The sequence below is a fragment of the Bufo gargarizans genome, chromosome 4 (genome assembly GCF_014858855.1).
Source record: "Bufo gargarizans isolate SCDJY-AF-19 chromosome 4, ASM1485885v1, whole genome shotgun sequence".
NCBI lineage: Eukaryota > Metazoa > Chordata > Amphibia > Anura > Bufonidae > Bufo > Bufo gargarizans.
This window is the reverse complement of record NC_058083.1, coordinates 510,783,126-510,803,183: the sequence shown is the minus strand read 5'-3', so window position 1 is coordinate 510,803,183 and position 20,058 is coordinate 510,783,126. Positions and strand designations below refer to the sequence as shown.

General features: G+C 43.4%; 1 protein-coding gene across 1 annotated transcript; it reads left to right on the top strand.

Annotated features, from left to right (window-relative positions):
- The first annotated feature begins 5,217 nt into the window (after positions 1-5,217).
- SLC30A10 (solute carrier family 30 member 10) lies at positions 5,218-17,240 on the top strand. The gene is made up of 4 exons (XM_044290575.1): positions 5,218-6,478; positions 8,519-8,602; positions 10,247-10,486; positions 13,745-17,240. Exons 1-4 carry the CDS (start codon positions 5,932-5,934, stop codon positions 14,221-14,223), a joined length of 1,350 nt encoding a protein of 449 aa, XP_044146510.1. The 5' UTR covers positions 5,218-5,931; the 3' UTR covers positions 14,224-17,240.
- Positions 17,241-20,058: the final 2,818 nt, after the last annotated feature.

The window sequence follows — 20,058 nt, the reverse complement described above, 5'->3', positions numbered from 1 at the left end:
CCTTTGTCAAGATGAATCAGGCGTGGATCAGCCAGGATTTCCATCCACCAATGCCTGATGCATCAGACTAGATCATCTATGTGTGGAGGTGGCGGCAGCATCAGGAGGCCACAGATCGGCACAATGACAGAGTGCGGAGGTGGCGACAGCATCAGGAGGCCACAGAGTGGCACAATGACAGAGTGTGGAGGTGGCGGCAGCATAAGGAGGCTACGGAGTGGCAAGGTGACATAATGTGGAGGTGGCAGCAGCATCAGGAGACGACAGAGTGACCCGGTGACCCAGCAGCATCAGAAGATGACAGAGTGACCCGATGACTCAAGACAAAAGAGACCGGTTTCTTCTGGCTACCTGCCTCAGCTACTATTCTGATGCTGCTACCCGTCTGATGCCAAGTGCTCCTTCTTTCACCCACCATCTTCAGCTGGTACTCGTATTGCCACCCACCACTCCACTCTGTCACCTGGTCACTCTGTGGTCTTCTGATGCTGCTGCCACCTCCCCACTCTGTCATTGTGCCACTCTGTGGCCTCCTGATGCTGCCGCCATCTCCGCACTCTGTCATTGTGCCGATCTGTGGCCTCCTGATGCTGCCGCCACCTCCACACTGTCATTGTGCCACTCTGTGGCCTCCTCCTGATGCTGCCGCCACCTCCAGACTCTGTCATTGGGCCACTCTGTGGTCTCCTCAGGCTGCTTCCACCTCACCACTATGTCATAGGGCCACTCTGTGGACTTCTCATGCTGTTCCCACCCTCCCCACTTCATGACTGGGCCACTATTTTGCCTTTCAGCGTGGCTGACATTATTTATTTGACCCTTTTTCTGATCTGTCAGAAGGAAGTAAAAATAAGACGGATCCTGTCTGTGTACCAGTTGTAAGGCCTGTATGTCCCATCAGAATTGGCTTGTGATTTGGTAGCCAAAAGCAGGAGTGGGTACAAAAGACAGAAGACATGCAAATATTCCATTCGTGTGTCATCTCTGTTTTGGATCCACTCCTGGTTTTTTTGGGGCATTAGCATACTGATGTATTACTGACCAAATGCTGACCTGAGTGAAGGTGGATGCTTAACAGACAGGATCTGTTTTTTTGGGGGTTATTGTTCTGAATGATCAGAGAAAGGGACAAAATAATCAGTGACGGCAACACAAACTTACTGCTGTACAGCCCTCTCCACTCTGTCGGGGGGCTCTACTTGTATAAGCGTTTAATAGAACAGGTTCTGTAGACATCTATTTGGAATCAGCTGCCGACGGTGTAAAAGGAGTGCGCTTCTTCTTGGCGCTAACATCGACATGTAAGGCTGAGTTCATACTTCAGTTATTTGGTCAGTTTTGGCCCCGGGACTGCCCAAATAAGTGAGTGTACAGTGATTCTAAGAGCAACGCCTGTCATCTACATGTCATACTGACTCACAGTATTATTTTACTACCACAGCAGACTCCCTATGCGGGTTACTGCAAGGCACAGTGTTCTACACCACTTATAAAGGCTCTCTGCAGCCAGGAAATAGCAGTTTTTCTATGCGATTTGCCGCAAATAATTTCGGATCGAACACAATTTTTCTCAAAAAATTGGGCGAACCGGCCTAATCAATTTTTTTTAAAATTCCCTCATCTCTACTGTCAATCAACAGGCAGGTGGGCGAATCTTCACCTGTGGGATCAGCCCCTCACCAGTGAAGAACTCTTGCTAACAAGATGCATCAATTAGTTAGAATTGATTTGCTTGTCCTTACAGTATGCAAAGAGCTCCTAAGCTCCCCCTAGTGGTGGCTGCAGCTGGCCAGAATGGTACATTTTGATTCTAAGGGTCCCATTTAGCTTGGCATTTGAAACACCAGTCTAAACCCGATGTGCACTAGAGTGAGATGCGACAAATTTATCAAGAGTTGCATGCCTCTTAAAGTGATTATGCCATGATTTATTTAAAAAATGAAAATCAGACATCATATAGGACATGACAACCTCTTTCTCACAAAGGCTAGAACCAGCCCTGTGCCTCACATGGATCCAGAGATCTCCCAATTCATTCCTCCAATTCCTCTGCTAGATTAACCTCAAGGGGCATGTCATTTCTGCTGCGGCTCTCTCCTTCTAACAGAACATATGGCTGGGGACAGTTGAAGCTTCAAACTGAGCATGTGCGACCAGTTCAGTGAGGACAAAAAAAAAGGAAAAGAGCAAGCAGCAGGTGGCGCTATACAGATACATTGTATCGAATAGCTCAGTGGTTATAATACATTTTTAATTACATGCAATTATAAAAGCGTTCAGATCCAGATGCTGGTTTGAAAAATTTCTAATTTGTTTCACGACAAAACCCCTTTAATACAGCTATGAGCTGGCATAGAATTTCCACCAATTTCTAGCATAAATTATAATAATTTGTCACATTGATGGTGGCCCCACCCCTTTCAATATGCCCTGCCCATTTTTTATTTTTTTTTAAGTGTTAAGGGTGGCGGAAAGTCACAAAAAGTAAAAAAAAAATGTGCACAAATTTGCGACCTTTGTATGCCTTTAGCCCTTGTTAATTCCCTATATGAGAATACTGTATACTCATAGCCGGGCAAAAATCGTTACCCATAAGACGTGGTCAGCCAGGTTAGAAAATGAAAAGAAGTCATGTGATTAGTCACGGACTACAGCCGCCGGACTGTAATGATCATTTAACCTAATGGAATTTATTCTTTTACATCTTCCATGATTATCTCCCATTAATTAGCTGAGGAAGGATTGTTAATTATTTTAATATCCAGGGTAGGGTAATCGGGCGAATTAATTAAAGGGTGTCTCCTCTACCTCTTAATAACTGCCTTGTAGCATCTTATAAAAGAAAGTCCTCTACTTCATAGAGCAATGTTTGACCTTTGAGTTATCTAAGACTTGGTTATTTTAAAGGGGTTTGTACAAGATTGAAAAAAAATAATTTATTTTTCCCCAGAAACAGCGCCACTCTTGTCCATGGCTGTGTCTGGGATTGCAGCTCAGTTCTATTTGTAGAAAAGGGACACTGTACTTGAGGAAGCAAAACCTATATTATTTGAACTATTCCCTACAAACTAATAGGAAGTGACAACTTATGCAATGTTTGACCTTAAAGACTAGTTCTCTTAGGGCTCATGCGCTGGCTGGGCCCGTATTGCGGCCCGCAAACAGCAGGTCCTGGCCGTTTGTGAACCGCATCATGGATGCAGACCCATTCACTTGAATGGGTCCGGAATGGAGGCACGGAAGCACCATGGAGCGCTTCTGTGGGGGTTCTCTCCGTGCCTCCACACTGCAAAAAAAAGAACATGAACTATTTTTCTGTGGTGCAGACAGATCACAGAACCATTCAAGTTGATGGTGCCCGTGCATTGGGGACCGCAAATTGCCATGTGCATGAGGCCTTAGACTTGGTTGTTTTAAAGGGGCGTGCAAGATTGAAAAACAGCGCCACTCTTGTCCATGGCTGTGTCTGGTATTGCAGCTCAGTTTAATTTGCAGACTTCCTTTTTTCTAATCTCACACAACACCTTCAAGTTAAAGGAGTTTTCCAGGAGTAGAATGTTGATAACCTCAAGTAATAAGATATTAAAGACCTATCGTGAGGATAGGTCATCAATATTGTGCTCCCAGAAAACCCCTTTAATTTGGGGGTCTTATAAACCTTATCGATTCAAAGAATCAAGGGGCCAAACCCTCACTCCTTAAAGAGGACTTTTTACCATTTTCTTTTTTTAAACTACGGTAAGTACCTTTACAAGCGGGGTACGCTCCGCTGATGCTGCTATAACTTTTCTTTTTTCAAACTCGCCTCAGCTGCCCCGCTGCGCCCCCCGCTCTGTTTTTGTGTCCTGTATACTAACAGATCGCATCGGTACAGGGAGAAGAGGACGCCAGCGCTTCTCAGTGGCGGGTCTTCTTCTCCCTAGCTGTGGCGCGGTCCGCTGTGATTGGACCAGCGCCACAAGCAGGGAGAAGGAGACGCCCTCTGAGAAGCGCTGGCGTCTCCTCCTCCCTTTACGACCCTATCTGTTAGCATACAGGACACGAAAACAGCGCTGGGGGCGCAGCGGGGCAGCTGAGGGGAGTTTGGAAATAAAAAAAGTTATAGCAACATCGGCGGAGGGTACCCCGCTTGTAAAGGTACTTAGTTTAACATAAAAAAGGGTGCAATGTCCTCTTTAAGGGCTCATGCACTCAAACGTATGTGCCCCGTGCTGCGGACCTCAAATAGCAGTCCGCAATGCACAGGTATCGGCCGAGGGAGCGGATGCAGCACCATTCACTTAAATGGGTCCTCCATCCGCCAGATAGGTGCCGCACCGCAAAAAAATGGAACATGTTCTATTGTTTTTGCAATGCGGAGGCACGGCGCTCTTCTAATTAAGCTCTTGGAAAATATGAGGCAAAAAGTAGACTAAACGCTAAAAAAACAACATATAAAATAACTTCAAATTGCGCGTTATATTAAGTGATTGTGATTTTGCATAATAAAACCAAACAAAACAAACCCTTCACTAATTTGTAATGACCTTGCTACTAAATATGTATTCAGCTTCTTATGGGTGGATGATGGGGGTAGTTACCCAGATTTTCCAGGGTCCTGAATGGTAAGCTTGTCTAGCTACAGGTTTGCTGTGCAGGATGACAGAAACAGCTATATTACCTGGCATCGGCGAGGGTTCTGAGGACGCCAGCTCATATAATACCACAGGGAATGGCTGCCATCCATTCTAAGAACTCATTATGCACATGAGATAATAAGAGGTAACTGGAGGAGGTCCAGACTGTCACATTACCCTGAGTACGTGCCGGAAAATAGGAGCGGCCTGGGCTGGCTGGTGAGATAATCCTGACACAGCAACTTCTCTTATCACAGCCTCCTATATAAAGTGGATCCACAGGAGTAAAGTTCCTCTACTCAGTGCCACCTACATACAGCTACTCTACACCAGCCGCACCAGAAGAACAGCTCCTCTGTACCAGCTGCACCAGAAGAACAGCTTCTCGACACCTGCTGTACCTGAAGAACACCTCTTCTACACCACCTGCAGCAGAAGAACAGCTTCTCTACACCTGCAGCAGAAGAACAGCTTATCTACGCCAGCTGCAGCAGAAGAACAGCTTATCTACGCCAGCTTCAGCAGAAGAACAGCTTATCTACGCCAGCTGCAGCAGAAGAATAGCTCCTCTACACCACCTGCAGCAGAAGAATAGCTCCTCTACACCACCTGCAGCGGAAGAACAGCTTATCTACGCCAGCTGCAGCAGAAGAATAGCTCCTCTACACCACCTGCAGCAGAAGAACAGCTCCTCTACACCACCTGCAGCGGAAGAACAGTACCACTAGCTCCTATACATCACCTGCACCAGGAGAACAACAACACTAGCTTTTCTAAACTACCTGCACCAGGAGAACAGCACCACTAGCTCCTTTACACTACCTGCACCAGGAGAACAGCACTGCTAGCTCTTCCACACTATCTGCACCAGGTACCAACCAGAACACCATTGCTGATCTTCTGAGCCAACTAGTACAGCACCGCTAGCTCTATTTCAGCACCCCAAGAACAGCATCACTGTTACACCAGGCACCAGGAACATAGCTGTACCAGAAGCACAGCAACTATCTGAGTGCTCCATTATCTTGCACAAGGAGCTCGACTGTCTTAGACTTCAACCTCTGGCTCTACTGCTATAGACTGGACTGCATTAAATTAGTGGAGTTCCCCTTGGTGGTGCTTCACTGAGCACAAGACTACTCACCCTGGCTAATACACCGCTAGCTGGCTGCTGCCATATGTGCACTGCCCTAAGTGACTGCCAAAACAGTCTGTCTCTGAGCCACGTAAAAAGCTGACAGTGGCCCTATCCCTGACTCCACATCAAGACCAGTGATTATCAAGAGTCTACAGAAAGGACCACCAGTGCTTAGCAATGGGTCGCTACACTGGCAAGACCTGTAGGCTGATCTTCATGCTGGTCATCACAGCCATCTTCTTTGTGGCAGAGTTAGTTTGTGGCTACATAGGCAATTCCATTGCCTTGATCTCTGACTCCTTTAATATGTTGTCAGATTTGATCTCTCTTTGTGTTGGGATCACAGCCTCTCGAGTATCTAGGCGAACAAGCAGGGGACCCCAAGCTACATATGGGTACACCAGAGCAGAGGTGGTAGGTGCACTGTGCAATGCTGTCTTCCTCACTGCTCTTTGCTTTACCATCTTGGTGGATTCTATACTAAGACTGGCCAAAGCGGAAAAGATTGATGATCCTGAGTTGGTGCTGATAGTGGGGGCACTTGGATTGGGAGTAAATATCGTGGGTCTATTGGTCTTTCAAGACTATAGCTCCTGTATACGCTTCCTGTGTGGCCGTAAAGATCGACAAAAACCAGAAGAACCTGAAGAAACCTCTAATGACCACCTCAATGTCACCCCTTACCAAGCTGCAGGATCCGAGAGCCTGGACAACAACTTAGCAGGTGCCTTTCGGTTATTTTAGAGGGGAATTTGGGGTGGTGGGTATAACTGTAAACAATGGGCTCACTATGGTACTTCAAACTCTTTCCTGAACTTGGGTTCCCAAGGAACCAACAAAATTTAATTCAGTTTAGTGTTAGCCTTGGCATGGTTTGAGACATAGAGTTTATTTTAAAGAGTCCATCTCCTGGTGTAATAACAAGGGATGGATAATCTCATATCTAGCCAGTGTAGGACCTTCTATAGCTATTTTTGGGGGCAGGCCAGCCTTGGATTAAAAGTTCTATCATAACTTCATTGCCTGTAGTTATGCATTTTGCATTTACATTCACTAGGTACTTTTACACGTTACATATCTGGAGTCACCAAGGGTTAATGACTTCATAAATTCCTAGCTGTCCTTATCTCACATACATACAAAGTGCATTCATGTGCTCACTGATAATAAAGGACCAGCAGTGAAAGAAATACTATTTGTGGTAGCCTTGCAGATTAGAAGCAATTGTTTGTAATGCAAAAAACCTAGAGATTTTAGAAAGTTTTGGGTAATTTTAGAATTTTTTGAGTTACTCGATTGCCCTCTGTTTTGAAGTAAAGGGCAATTATTGCACAACAGTCCTTGCTCCCGTATATTTAGCCAGAATAAAATCTAACCTCGTAAAAAAGTCATGTTTTAGAATTTAAAGGGGAAGTTAATTTTTACCAACCATAGGTGGGACAGAGTGGGCACATAACTTCAGGACTTTTTCTATATTTCTTACATATTTCTTGGTTGCTTCTCAGTAACACCCACTTATCTATGTAACCAAACACAGTGGGGTGCCAGCTTTGGTCCCAAGGTCTACTTCAGGAACCACACTCATTAGTCTAAAGAAGGGGATTATTTATATGGGTTGTCCAGGATAAAAAAACAACAAAAAAACATGGCTACTTTCTTCCAAAAACAGTACTATGCTTCTACACAGGTGGCATGTGGTATTGCAGCTCAGCCTTGTTAACTTCAGTGGAACTGAGCTGGAATACCTCACACAACCTATATATTGTTGTTTTTGGAAGAATATGAGTATAATCCTGGACAACCCCTTTAAAGAGATTGTGCATTCCTGTTGGTCCATCACATTTATGTCTTCCATCCACTTCAATGAGAGCAGTGCTGCAGTAACCATCTCCATCCACTACACAATGGATGGAGCTGTGTAGTTTTTCCACCTTCTTTCTGTAATTAGGACTACTGCAGAACAGTTGATCAGTGGGAGTGTAACGTGTCAGACATCAAATGATCAGATATTGATGGCCTATTCTAAGAAAGGGATTTTTTGAGACTTTTATACTGCTGACCTATCCTCTGGAGCCCCGCTGGTCATCTGTTATAGAATGCACGGCCTTGCAGCTTAGCCTAGGCCAGATGACGTCACGTTCATCGGTCCCATGGCCTAGGCACAGTTCAACCCCATTGAAGTGAATGTGATACCAAGTACAGTTGCTATACAATGTATGGTGCAGTGCTTGGTGAGTCGAGAGTAGGCCGCGGTGCTACTGTGAGCACCAGTGCCTTCTAAAACAGCTGATCGGTGGGGAGTCCTAGGTGTCAGACTGCCACCGATCAGATACTGATGACCTATCCAGAGGATAGTCCTAATTAATGATCTTTGTCAATTACTGTTCAGGACCTCCCACTGGACTCCTAAGGACACCACGAACAGAGATTTAAATTAGGAAAATACAAAAGTTACATTGAATCTTGTCTTCCTCTGGAGTGTGAAACACGATTCCATGAAACATTGTCTAGTGGAAGTCCCCTCCTTACAGAGGCAAAATGCTTAGATGTAAGTGCAAACCTACCAGAAGCTATTTGGGCATTGCACTATATATTTTAGGTCGCAGTGAAATTATGAATGTCCTGAATTCTTCTGACGAGCCTGAGTCTGATAATGCTGGAGAATGTATGATTATGTCTTCACCGAGGCTGATTTTTTGAAAAACTGGTGTTTCTTCTGTTTGTAGAACTTATACACAACACAGCGTTTCTTCTTTGGCTCTAGGTGACTACATAGATGATCAAGAATCTGACCTAGAAGAAGAAAAGGCTAAGGGTGAAAAGAGCGCGGCTGCCCTCAACATTAGAGGTAAGAAAACTTGGGCTCTGTGTCTGGTAGTCCTCCTCACATCCTCAGTAGGACTTGTTCCAGCTATGGTATAACCTGACGGTTACTTTGGAGTATCCTGCATTTTGATGGACATGCCTATTATGTGCATCTGAAACTACATTGAAAATGGGTTGGACCACTAGGAGCCTAGTGGTAGGAGGAACACATTCAGTCTATAGTCAGCCATTATTTGTGCCTCCAAGGTAAAATATGAAACCAAGAGATCTATGATCCAGTTCTGGTTCCAGATCATCATCTTCCTTATCCTGAACAGTCTGGTGTCAATCATATTTGGCCCTTCTGCTGAATATTGACACCACCAGATCTCACTGAGTACATGGAGATCCAGCATCATCACCTCCTGTTGTCGACCTGTGGCCCAAATGTACTTAACTGCTTAGCAAGCAGTCTAGTTCTTCTCAAAGTTTTTAGTTAAAAAGTCCTGTGCCCCCATATGAATGAACCGGCAGGTTGATCATTTACCCTCCATTAATTCTCTATGGAAATGCTGGAGATAGCAAAGCGCTGGCTGTCTCCGGCAGTCCCATAGGAAATGAATGGAGTTTCAGAACTGCATCCTCGACCTGGCTGATCCGTTCATACTGGAACACATGCCCCCCATTAGTGTGATCAGCAGGGATTCCATTGGTTGTACCCCTACCAATCAGATACTTATCCCTTTAATTTCAGTGGAGAACCTCTCATATTTTTGACATCTTTATCACCTAAATGAAAAACATAAGGAAAGAGTAAAAAAGTTATATACTATGGTGGATCTGTAGGTACCATGTATACTGCCATATGGTGCCTCCATGAGGCGCCGTATTCTCCCCTAGAAGCAGATTCTTGGGCCACCATGGCCCCCACCGTGGCCACTTATTAAAGAAGGTGACCACCAATCTTTTAGATCCATTACAGTGACTTATATTTCTAGCTGTTCCCATATCCCCGCAGCAGCCCTGCCTCCAAGATGTTTTTCTGTTAGAAAGTTTCCATGATTACAGGAACTTTATCTAGGTACAATCTGGTAGAGCAGGTTTACAGCTGAAATGTCACCTGGAGATGTCTCACACTAGAAGCAGGTGCGCCTAAGACTTCTCAAGCATGGAGATGTAATTGCCATGGGTTTAAACTGAAGCCTGAACAGGAGGAATTTGGAGAATTTTGTTCACAGAATGTCCTACAGATTAGATATCTATCTATCTATCTATTTATCGATCTATTTATTTTTAACTACGGTATCTAGCTATCATCTATCATAAAGGTGAGGGGTTGTGAAGGGTATATTGCATTAGAAAGGTGGTTTCACTTAATATTAAAAAGTATGTAAAATTATATAATAAATGAATATATCATAAATAATAAATAACTATTTGTAATCTAATCATCTCAGTGCTTAACAGGTAGATGCCCTTTTATCTGGCGTGGCCAGTTGGCTACGTCTCCATTCACAACAGCTTTGAGACATGGACCACAGTTGGTACCTGCACCTATCAGACATTTTGGCACATTCTGTGGATATGGCATCAAGTCAATATAAGAATACCCCATTAAGCCTAGAATACAATTTGTCCTATTGGTAATATATGTACATTGATTGACATTGATTTCCTGTCTCTTCAGGGGTCCTGCTCCATGTGATGGGTGACGCTCTGGGGTCTGTAGTTGTCGTGGTGGCAGCCGTCATATTTTACGTAAAACCTCTACCCAGTGATGCGCCATGCAACTGGCAGTGTTACATTGATCCCAGCCTGACAATTGTGATGGTGGCCATCATTTTATTTTCTGCCTACCCGCTTATCAAAGAGACAGCCACCATTCTGCTCCAGATGGTCCCCAAAGGCATCAGTGTTGGAGAAATTGGTAAGCAAAAACGTATCTCTTTATTAAAGGAACAGGCCGTGGTCTGCCATAGAAGCAGTTCTAAGAATATGCAAAAGGGTAAAAACCTCCACTCAGTTACTGGTGACTGCTGGGAGAATCGTATCCTTTCACTTTGTAGCTACACGCACTACAACCATAAGCATTTTGCGGTCCACAAACTACAGATCTGCAAATGAAAGCTGTCTATATTGGACGACTTGTAACATTTTTCATTGTTTTAAAATTTTACATAATTCAAAAAGGTTATTGGTCATATTGTATTTTCCCCATTGGCTGATTATGGCTGACTGATTGCTACTTTACTTAAAGGGGTTCTCCAAGAACTTACTACTGATGACCTATCCTCTGGAGGGTGGGGGGGTCCGACACCTGGGACCCTTGCCGATCAGCTGTTCCTAGGCCATGCTGCCTTCTCAAAACTGCTGATCGGCGGAGGTCCCGAGTGTTGGACCCCTGCCGATCAGATAAACAAATCTTGGAAAACCCTTTTAAAGGGTTTGTCCACGAGCAACAATTATTGTGAAAGGACTCAGAGTGGGATATAAAAAATAAAAGAAGCCATACTCACTCTCAGCAATCCTCCACCGCTCCCCTCTCTGATATTTACCAGGTATCCACTAGTCCCAACTTCTTTCTCGACATGCAAAAAATACCTTCGTCCAATTACTGAGCCATAAACACTATAAGGCCCTTATTCAAACGACCGTATATTCAGTCTGCATCCAATCTACATTTTTGGGAAACGGATGCGGAACCATTCATTTCAATGGGGCCGCACAAGATGCGGACAGAGCTCCTTGTGCTGTTTTCATCAGTTTTTTGGCACCCGCAAAAGAGCTAGAACACATCCTATTCTACATGGCCGGGATCTGTGTTTTTTGGATTCGCGTGCAAAACATACAGTCGTGTGCATGTGGTCTAAACCAATGGTCAGCAATATGTGGTTACTGCAGCAACACTGAAGCAGCTCTGTATTCCAGCTGTGACTGAGGCAGCTTTTTCTCCCCTCCACCAGCAGAAGTCCCAGCAATATGATCGCTGGCACCAATCAGCAACAACTAACCACACTCTTCCCTCCCTAAAGCTGCCCATACACATCCTGGTTCCTATCAGTATCTGAAGTGTATGTTGCCTCGAGGGGCGTAGCTAAAGGTTCATGGGCCCTGGTGCAAGAGTTCAGCTTGAGCGTCCCTTCCCTCAGTGCTTTGTGGCAAGGGGCAGGGGAACACATAGCCTTCGTGCTGCCTGAGGCAAAAATTGAAACGGCTCTCACCCATGCCAAATTCTTGACCTAACCCCTCCCAGAGGTGTAACTTGAAGATTCTGGGCCCCAGTGCAAAATCTATAACCGAGCCCTCCCAGTGTGCACTTTCTATAATACCGGTGTCTTTTTATGAAGCTCGGGCCCCTGTGCCTGGTAGCGACTGCTACCTCTGCACCCCCTATAGCTACGCCCCTGATTGCCTCCCAATTGACCATCAACCGGGAAAAATAAGTATCAGGCATTTTGTATTTCAGCATGCTCAGTGGCATAACAAGAAATGATTGGGTGCCACAGAAAATATTTGAACAGCAACTTCTTCGCAACCCCCTCCTGCCATGCAACCCTCACTTTTGTGGCTAGTCAAGGTTGCTGTCTCTGACCAGGCCCAGCAACTGCTCCTTCTGTTTCCTACATGTATATTGCATTGTTCTGTATACCAATTCAGGTATCACATCTATTATTTACATACAACTAATAAACAGTAACATAAAAAGAACAAGTCACTACTTGTACTCTCTGAGAGAGATTAAAACAGGATCCTCTGGAATTGGGTCAAATAGATAACAGGACAAATATAAGAACCAGGAAACTTTTTCCTTGTAAGAAGACAAAGGACCATAGAGCATTGCCCGCTGAGGGTAAAGACACAAACAAACAGCTCTATCATTCCAGTAAATGGATATAATCTGCAACCATATAATCTCCTCAGCAGATCATGAACCACCAGGATCAGAGTAGAAGATTTAGCTGTTTATATAAGGTTTAATAATGATGATCAATAATCCCTGAGCATCGAAAATGGGTGGTTCACTCAGGAGTTTCCCATCACATAAATTAGAAGTTAAAAAGTACACAATGCTCAGGCACAGGTAGTTCAGTGATTCTGAGCACAATTTAAAGGGGAACTGTGCTCATTCGATTTGCCTGTACTACGAAGATATATTGGGTTGTGTTGTACTGTCATTTTGCCATTATTAACTGCCCAATAAACAGATTGAACCATAAAGGGGAACTGTGCTCAAACCAGCTACTGATCTTCTGCAGTCCACTGTCTTCAGTTTTCTTCCTCCCCATTGAGTTATACATATAAGATTGTATGATCATATACTTTTTCAAGGTTAGGGTATGTATTAGGGAATTCTTGTTTGATGGGCAGATCAAGTATACATTTATCCTTATTGTATAAGATAGATTTAGGGGCGATTTCAATTTCTATTTTGGGTGATTTCATTGTGGTTCTCTTCTCCATGATCAATAATCCCCAAACATCTTCACTCAGAAGTTTTCCATCACATAACCTAGAAGCTAAAACGTACACAATGCTCAGGCACAGGTAGTTCAGTGATTCTGAGCACAATTTAAAAGGGACCTGCGCTCAAACCAGCTACTGATCTTCTGCAGTCTACCACCTTTCGTCTACTTCCTCTCTATTAAGGTATACATATAAGATTGTCCAAGCATGTGCTTCTTCGGGGTCAGGGTATGTATAGGAGAACTCTTGTTTGATGGGCGGACCAAGTATACATTTATTCATAATGTTTAAAATAGATCTAGGGGACATTTCAATTTCTATTTTGGGGAGATTTCATTGTCGTTCCTTTCTCAATGATTAATAATCCCAGAGCATCTAAAACAGGTGATTCACTTGGAAGTTTCCCATCACAGAATTTAGAAGTAAAAATTACACAATGTTCAGGCACAGATAGTCCAGTGATTCTGAGCACAATTTAAAGGAGAACTGCGTTTAAACCAGCTACTGATCTGCAGTCCATCACCAGTAAACTTCTCCCTCCCCATCGAGTTCTACATATATGTTTGTTCGAGCGTGTACTTTTTTGGGGTCAGGGTATATATTAGGGAACTCTTGTTTGATGGAAGGACCAAGTATACATTTATCCATAATGTATAAAATAGATTTAGGGGTGATTTCAATGTCTATTTCGGGAAGATTTCATTGTGGTTCTTTTCTCCAGGTCAAAAAGTTGCCACAGTGGCAGGGGTGCAAAGTATCCATGAAATCCACATTTGGGAGTTAGCCAGCGGAAAGAACATTGCAACGCTCCACGTGAAATTTCAGACCCTTGAAGACTACACTTCAGCTAGTCGTGCCATCCGTAAAATCTTCCACGCACAAGGCGTCCACGCGGTCACGCTTCAAGCTGAGTTTACAAATGAAAAGGACTTCTCTTTGGCCTGTAATGCACCATGCATATCCAAGAGATGCAACGAGAACCTCTGCTGCAGCCAGGAGCTGATTCCATTTACTGAGATGAACGGCAAAGCGTTGAAGAAAGGCAAGTCCTCTCAAGTGTGGTACAGAAATAATGACATAAATACCGATGTTGAAGTCCACATTGATCCCACCTATGCAGAAACTCCGCAAGTGAAGGTGATTGCCAATGGCCTGAATTCAGAAAATGAGGCACTGAATAACAAGTTTACCAAACTTTAAACTAGTGGCATGGACACAAACTAACTGACTTATATTTAACTGAGGACCAAAAGTGACTTATGTGTCCGTGGTATGGATCAGGTTTATTTTTCCATTGTCACAACCAGACATCAGGGCCGACACCATCAATGGGTTAGGATTAGAGAATCTAGAGAATGTGCAAATATAGAGAACGCACAGATATATGATAAGGTTGTCGCAGAGCTGTATCATGGTAGCTCATTGTGTAAATGATGGAGGATATCCCGTAACCCGGGCAAAATATAAGAGCCAAGTTGTCGCCCCTAGATAGTTAATAGCAATTTTTTAGGGGCAATCGTAAAACCCTTCAAGGTGACACTTTTTTAAATACTCGATTACTGACTTCTGATCAAACCCTATTAAACCAGACATATCACCTGGTAGGGTTGATCATGCTGAGTAAAACAATATCTTTCTTCTCTAAAAAGGGTTAATCATGGACAAGATATATTAATTTTTATATTTATGTAAATTACCTAGTTGGAGCACTAGGGGGCTGGCCATAGCGCTAGGAGCACCGCTAGCCCAACGCACCCTGTGCTTTCTGTACTCTCTCCTCCCCTTTGAGTGACAGGGCTGGACATCTCATCTAGCCCTATGCTCTTGCAGCAGTGACTGGGCTCAGTGACTTGGCTGCCTGCACAGTGGTTCTAAACAGCTCGAAAAGCAGCACTCATCAGATCCGCTGCGCAGGCGCCAAGTCACTGAGCGGTCTTGGTGCGTATACAATGAATCTTCTGCTGATTTCCAAAGTCAGGAAGCAGCATCTGAGCCGTGGTGCTGCTGCGAGAACACGTCTCATCTAGCCCTATGTTCTCGCAGTAACGCCAATGCTCTGTTCACTCAAAGAGAAGGGGGAAGTACCGAGAGAACAGGGGACTTGCACTAGCGGTGCTTCTAGTGCTATGGCCAGCCCCCTGGTGCTCCAACTAGGTCATTTACATAAATAAATAAAAAATAATATATCTTGGCAACTATTAATCCTTTATAGAAAAGAAATATGTTTTTTTTTTACTCAGCAGGATCAATCCTACCAGTCAATTTGGCTGGTTTAATAGGGTTGATCAAGCTGACAGAGGCTCTTTAATAAAGCTGGGTCCCATGTTTAGGACCCTGACCTACTAAACTCTGTTTCTAGCTCTGTCAGTGCTTGACCTGTGCAGCCCATTAAATTCAGTGGTGGTGCTGCAGGGAAGTCGAACACTTGCTGCTAGGTCCTCTTCAGCTTCCTGACGAATTGACTTCTTTAGCAGTACTAACTACTATAATACTGCCCCCTCTAGACAAAAATATAAATTAAAATAATACTGCCCCCTATGTACATGAACATATCTACTATAACACCGTTCGTATGTATAAGAATATAACTACTTTAATACTGCCCCCTAATGGGAGAGAATATAACTGCTATAATACTGCCTCCTATGAATGAGAATATGGTTCTGAAGGTACAGTAGGAGAATTTCTCTATTTGCCCTTTAAATTGAGTGTATAGCTTTTGAATGTATATATGTGACCTTTAACCTGAAGGATGAAATGAATTATCTCATAGAAAGATTTTATTTGAAATTTTTGTCTTTTCATATTTTAATATAAATTTTGTCGGAGCTGCTATGAATTCCAATCACTTCTCCGGTGGGAAGTCCATGGCTGTGTATATAAAGGACTGATATTCCTAGCCAGTACTTAAACTGTATATTTCACTATATCGGAGATTTACATGGATTTGTTTACTATGGAAATGATAGGTGGAAATTAAAGGGGTCGTCCAGAGTGGGGTGCTGCTACATACAACTTCTCTTGTTCTGGAGGACCTAGCCTGTCCTGTGTTTTATGGACAGTCCATTGATTTTAATGGTAACTGTGCAATGCTTTATTTCTCCTGTGGTGGTGCTGCAGAGGAATTACACACTTTTTACCAGGTTTTTCTATAGATTATACTTGATCACCGGGTCCACTCTGTAATCCACTTACTATCATGTGACCCCTCTAGCAAGAGGACATTTTCCAAAGTGTAGAACCCCTTTAATATCCCAGCACAGTACCTTGGAAAATGTGTATATATGTGTACTATTAAGGAAAGCTGTATATATTCTATTTAAACTCCTATTTTTCTATGTGGCCAGGCCGATGTTGGTTCTCGCTACTAACTGCTCATTTAATCAGATTCATATAAAATTCAATAAATTAACAGTTTGATCCTAGTTTGATCTCGTGCCCTATAATTGATAAACTACGGTGAAAATTAAATGACCTATAACACTTTACTTCTGTAAAGTCAAACTCTTTTATCAGGGGAATTGCATTATAAGCAATTGCCTAATATAATGTTATCAGAAGTGTCTTGTCCCTTTACAAGCCGGAAAAGTTCCTGCAATAGAGGTGGCAAAATCAAATAATGCACTCCAACCATTAAAGGGACTGTGTTAAAGTAGAAATAAACATGGCTGATGGTCGTGTCTGCATCCCATCCCTGTTAAAGGGAAAACTGCAATACCAGACATAGACCATGGATAAAGGCGGCACTGTTTCTGGAAGAAAGCGGCCATGTTTTTATAATTGCATACACCCCCTTTAACAATATACACACGACTTGTGGAATCCTTAAAGGGGCAATTGCAACATGGTGCTGGGAATTTCAACACTCTCATTTAGTGCCCCATTAATTAAACCCAGGCTGCTATAAATAGAGTCAGATGATCAAACATGCAAAAAAATTGCTTAGATTATAATAGGTCAACTGGGTTCAAAATGGCGCTTCACTGTAAATCCCCGCTCCCCCCTACACGGAGGTGGAGATTATAGGAGGTGAACCAATGTCACATCAGTGATGTCACCAGCCCCAGCAAAATTGACTGCTTCCATCCTACTTAACCAATGTGTTCCACAATGTGCAGAAGTCTGTCCACTTGTGGTAGCTTTAGTTTCCATGACTGGAAGGGGCACCGAGTTACAGATGATATACTTTTGTGCCCTATGGTTAAAGGGGTTAGATAGGATTAGAGAAAAGGTATTGAAGCTACAGTTTCTGGAAAAAAGGTTCTAAACCTATCCAACTCAAGTGAAGGAAATCTCTAGGAAAATTTGATTACACTGTGTTTTGCCCAGTGAAGGTTCTTAGGGGGTGGAGCATGACACAGGGATTCCGATAACACCAATGATTGAATTCCTGGGTTATGTCCTGCCCCTGCGGATCCTGTACTAGGCGCAGCACAGTGTATTTGCTTTGCTAAATTTGGCCATACACCTTCAGCCGACACCTTTTCCTCTTGTCCCCATACACATGCATGCTCAGCTTCACAAGCCGAGCATGCATGTGTTATCAACAAGCATAGCAGAATAAGCTGTTCCTAGACACATCTGGTGGTGGCTTATCTCCCTTTAAGAACAATGTTAGACTATTGGCTGGTCCTGCCAGAAATGGTCTGTTGAGCCAACATTTTTATAAAGTTTATGGCTGAGCAGGTCTTTCCTGGAGATTCAGGCCCGATGACCTCGGACCAGGAAATGAAGAGCAGTGGGAATGGGACCAGCGCCAGAACCGCAAGCTCTTAACATTTCCTTGGACTCAAGTTAAAGTGAAGGACGTAGTTAAGGTTGGACAAGCGCTGTGGCGGCCTCCCAGTATACCAAGCACAGCGCCGTCCATTGGATACTGGCTGTGCTTGGTATTGCACCTCAGGACCATTTACTTGAATGGGACTGAGCTGCTCATAGGCCATATGACTGATGTACGAGACGCCACTGGCCTACGAACAAAACGGAGTGCCTCTGGGTGTTGGACCCTCACTGATCTGATATTGATGATCTATCCTAAAGATAGATCATCAATATTTTAATCCAAGAAAACCCCTTTAACTTCACTGCATCACTTCCATCCAGAAATTACCAGTCACTCAGGGATCGGTTCAATAAAAATTAAAAATGTGTTCCGCCACCCCAAAAAGAAATATAGAATTTTCCTGTACTACATCCGTTATAATGTTAAGTGTTTTGTTATATGAGTGTAACAATGTATCAGGTATGATTGTTCTCTGTATTGTGTGGACTGGTTTCTACTATGTTTTTATTGTATTACTTTTGGGCATTGATGCACATGTAAAAATTGTAATAAAGCCATTATTTTTGTAATAACCTCCAAAGCTTTTTGTTGTCAATCTGTCTTTAGAATATGTCTTAAAACGTCTTAAAACTACACATTGGATGGCAGGGGATTTGGGAGTTATATGTTCTATTATGCATAGTGCAGGGCCTGAGGAGGTGGTGCATGGTTCAGGCAATCTTTCTATGTCATGCTCCGCCCCTGAGGAGCAAATCTAGGTGCCTGCAGTGTTCCTTTAACTAGTGAGCCATTTTTAAATAGGTAAGCAATAAGCAATTTTGAACCGTGATGCAATTTTGCAAAATTCATCTTCTGGTCTGCCCCAAGAGCATTTTTTTATGACTTTATGACCAGTCCTAGTTCTGACTAACAATGGAAAGATCCTCTTTGTACTGAAATTAACAGTAGTAATTGGAGCACAGGCTTATTCCATTCCAAATCACCTAACCCTAACCTACCCATTAAAACTGGGATATGATTGTGATAAGTTTTGGAATTTTAATACTCCCCATGCCTCAATGATGGCTGTCCATGGTACTTTAAAAGGAGCCATGGAACTGTAGGAACATGGGGGCGTAACTTATTTTCCCTTTGCAGTGGTTCTGTGGCCCACTTTGATGCAAAATGCAAACAATGTGCCAAGTGGGTGGTCTGGTCCCCAGTGAAGCAAGTGCCCAAGCTCTCCTCTCCTACTTGAGCCCTGCTCCTTCCCCTTTTTCATCTCTCTTGGAATGAGCAGAGGTTGATTAGGAAAGGAGAACCTGGACACTTACCGCACTGGGGAACGCCTACTGGATACTTGGTGTAGAAACAAAACAATTAACTTTCTGTTTTTCCCTTTTATGTACAAAGTGCAAGTGGCAATGCAGATAAAAAAAAAACTGAAATAGCCGACCTGAGTTGCCTCCGCTTGCATCATATGGTACACCCACATTCCAAGTCAAGTCCCCATTAAGCATTGATTTCCCCAACTGACCCCATCTCCCCTTGAAATCTTCTATGCACAGTAATAACCAAGTCATAAAGTCATTTCCATGCTTTAATGAGTGCAGAGGGTAATACCTGATCTATGGAAATATAATTAATCTGCTACAGTGGAAAATTATAATCATCTAGAAAAAGTTCATGTCGTAACGCATCCATTAAAGCCAAGCCTTCCCGCCGTCCTGTAGCTATACTCAGGTCCAAAGGTTTTAGTTGGCATCTGAGAGGGAGTAGAGAGAGGCACTCAAGTTTTTTGGGTGGCGTGGACACCCACCTTTTTCTAAGTCCACGCACTCTTACTGTATACACTAGGTATAGGTAGGTGACGTGCCACATTCCTTTCTGCCCCCCTGGAGCATATATGGACTCAGCCTGAGGGCTCGTTCACACAACCGTATGTTTTTTTTCAGTGTATTGCGGGCCGTTTTTAACAGATACGTTTTTTGTTTCAGTAGTGTTTCCAGTTCCGTTCCATTTTTCCGTTCCCCTTTTCCGTATCGCATATACAGTATACAGTAATTACATAGAAAAAATTGGGCTGGGCGTAACATTTTCAATTGATGGTTCAGCAAAAAGGGAACGGATACGGAAAACATACGGATTACATTTTTTGTGGACCCATTGACTTGAATGGAGCCACGAAACGTGATTTGCGGGCAATAATAGGACATGTTCTATCTTTCAACAGAACGGAAAAACTGAAATACAGAAACGGAATGCATACGGAG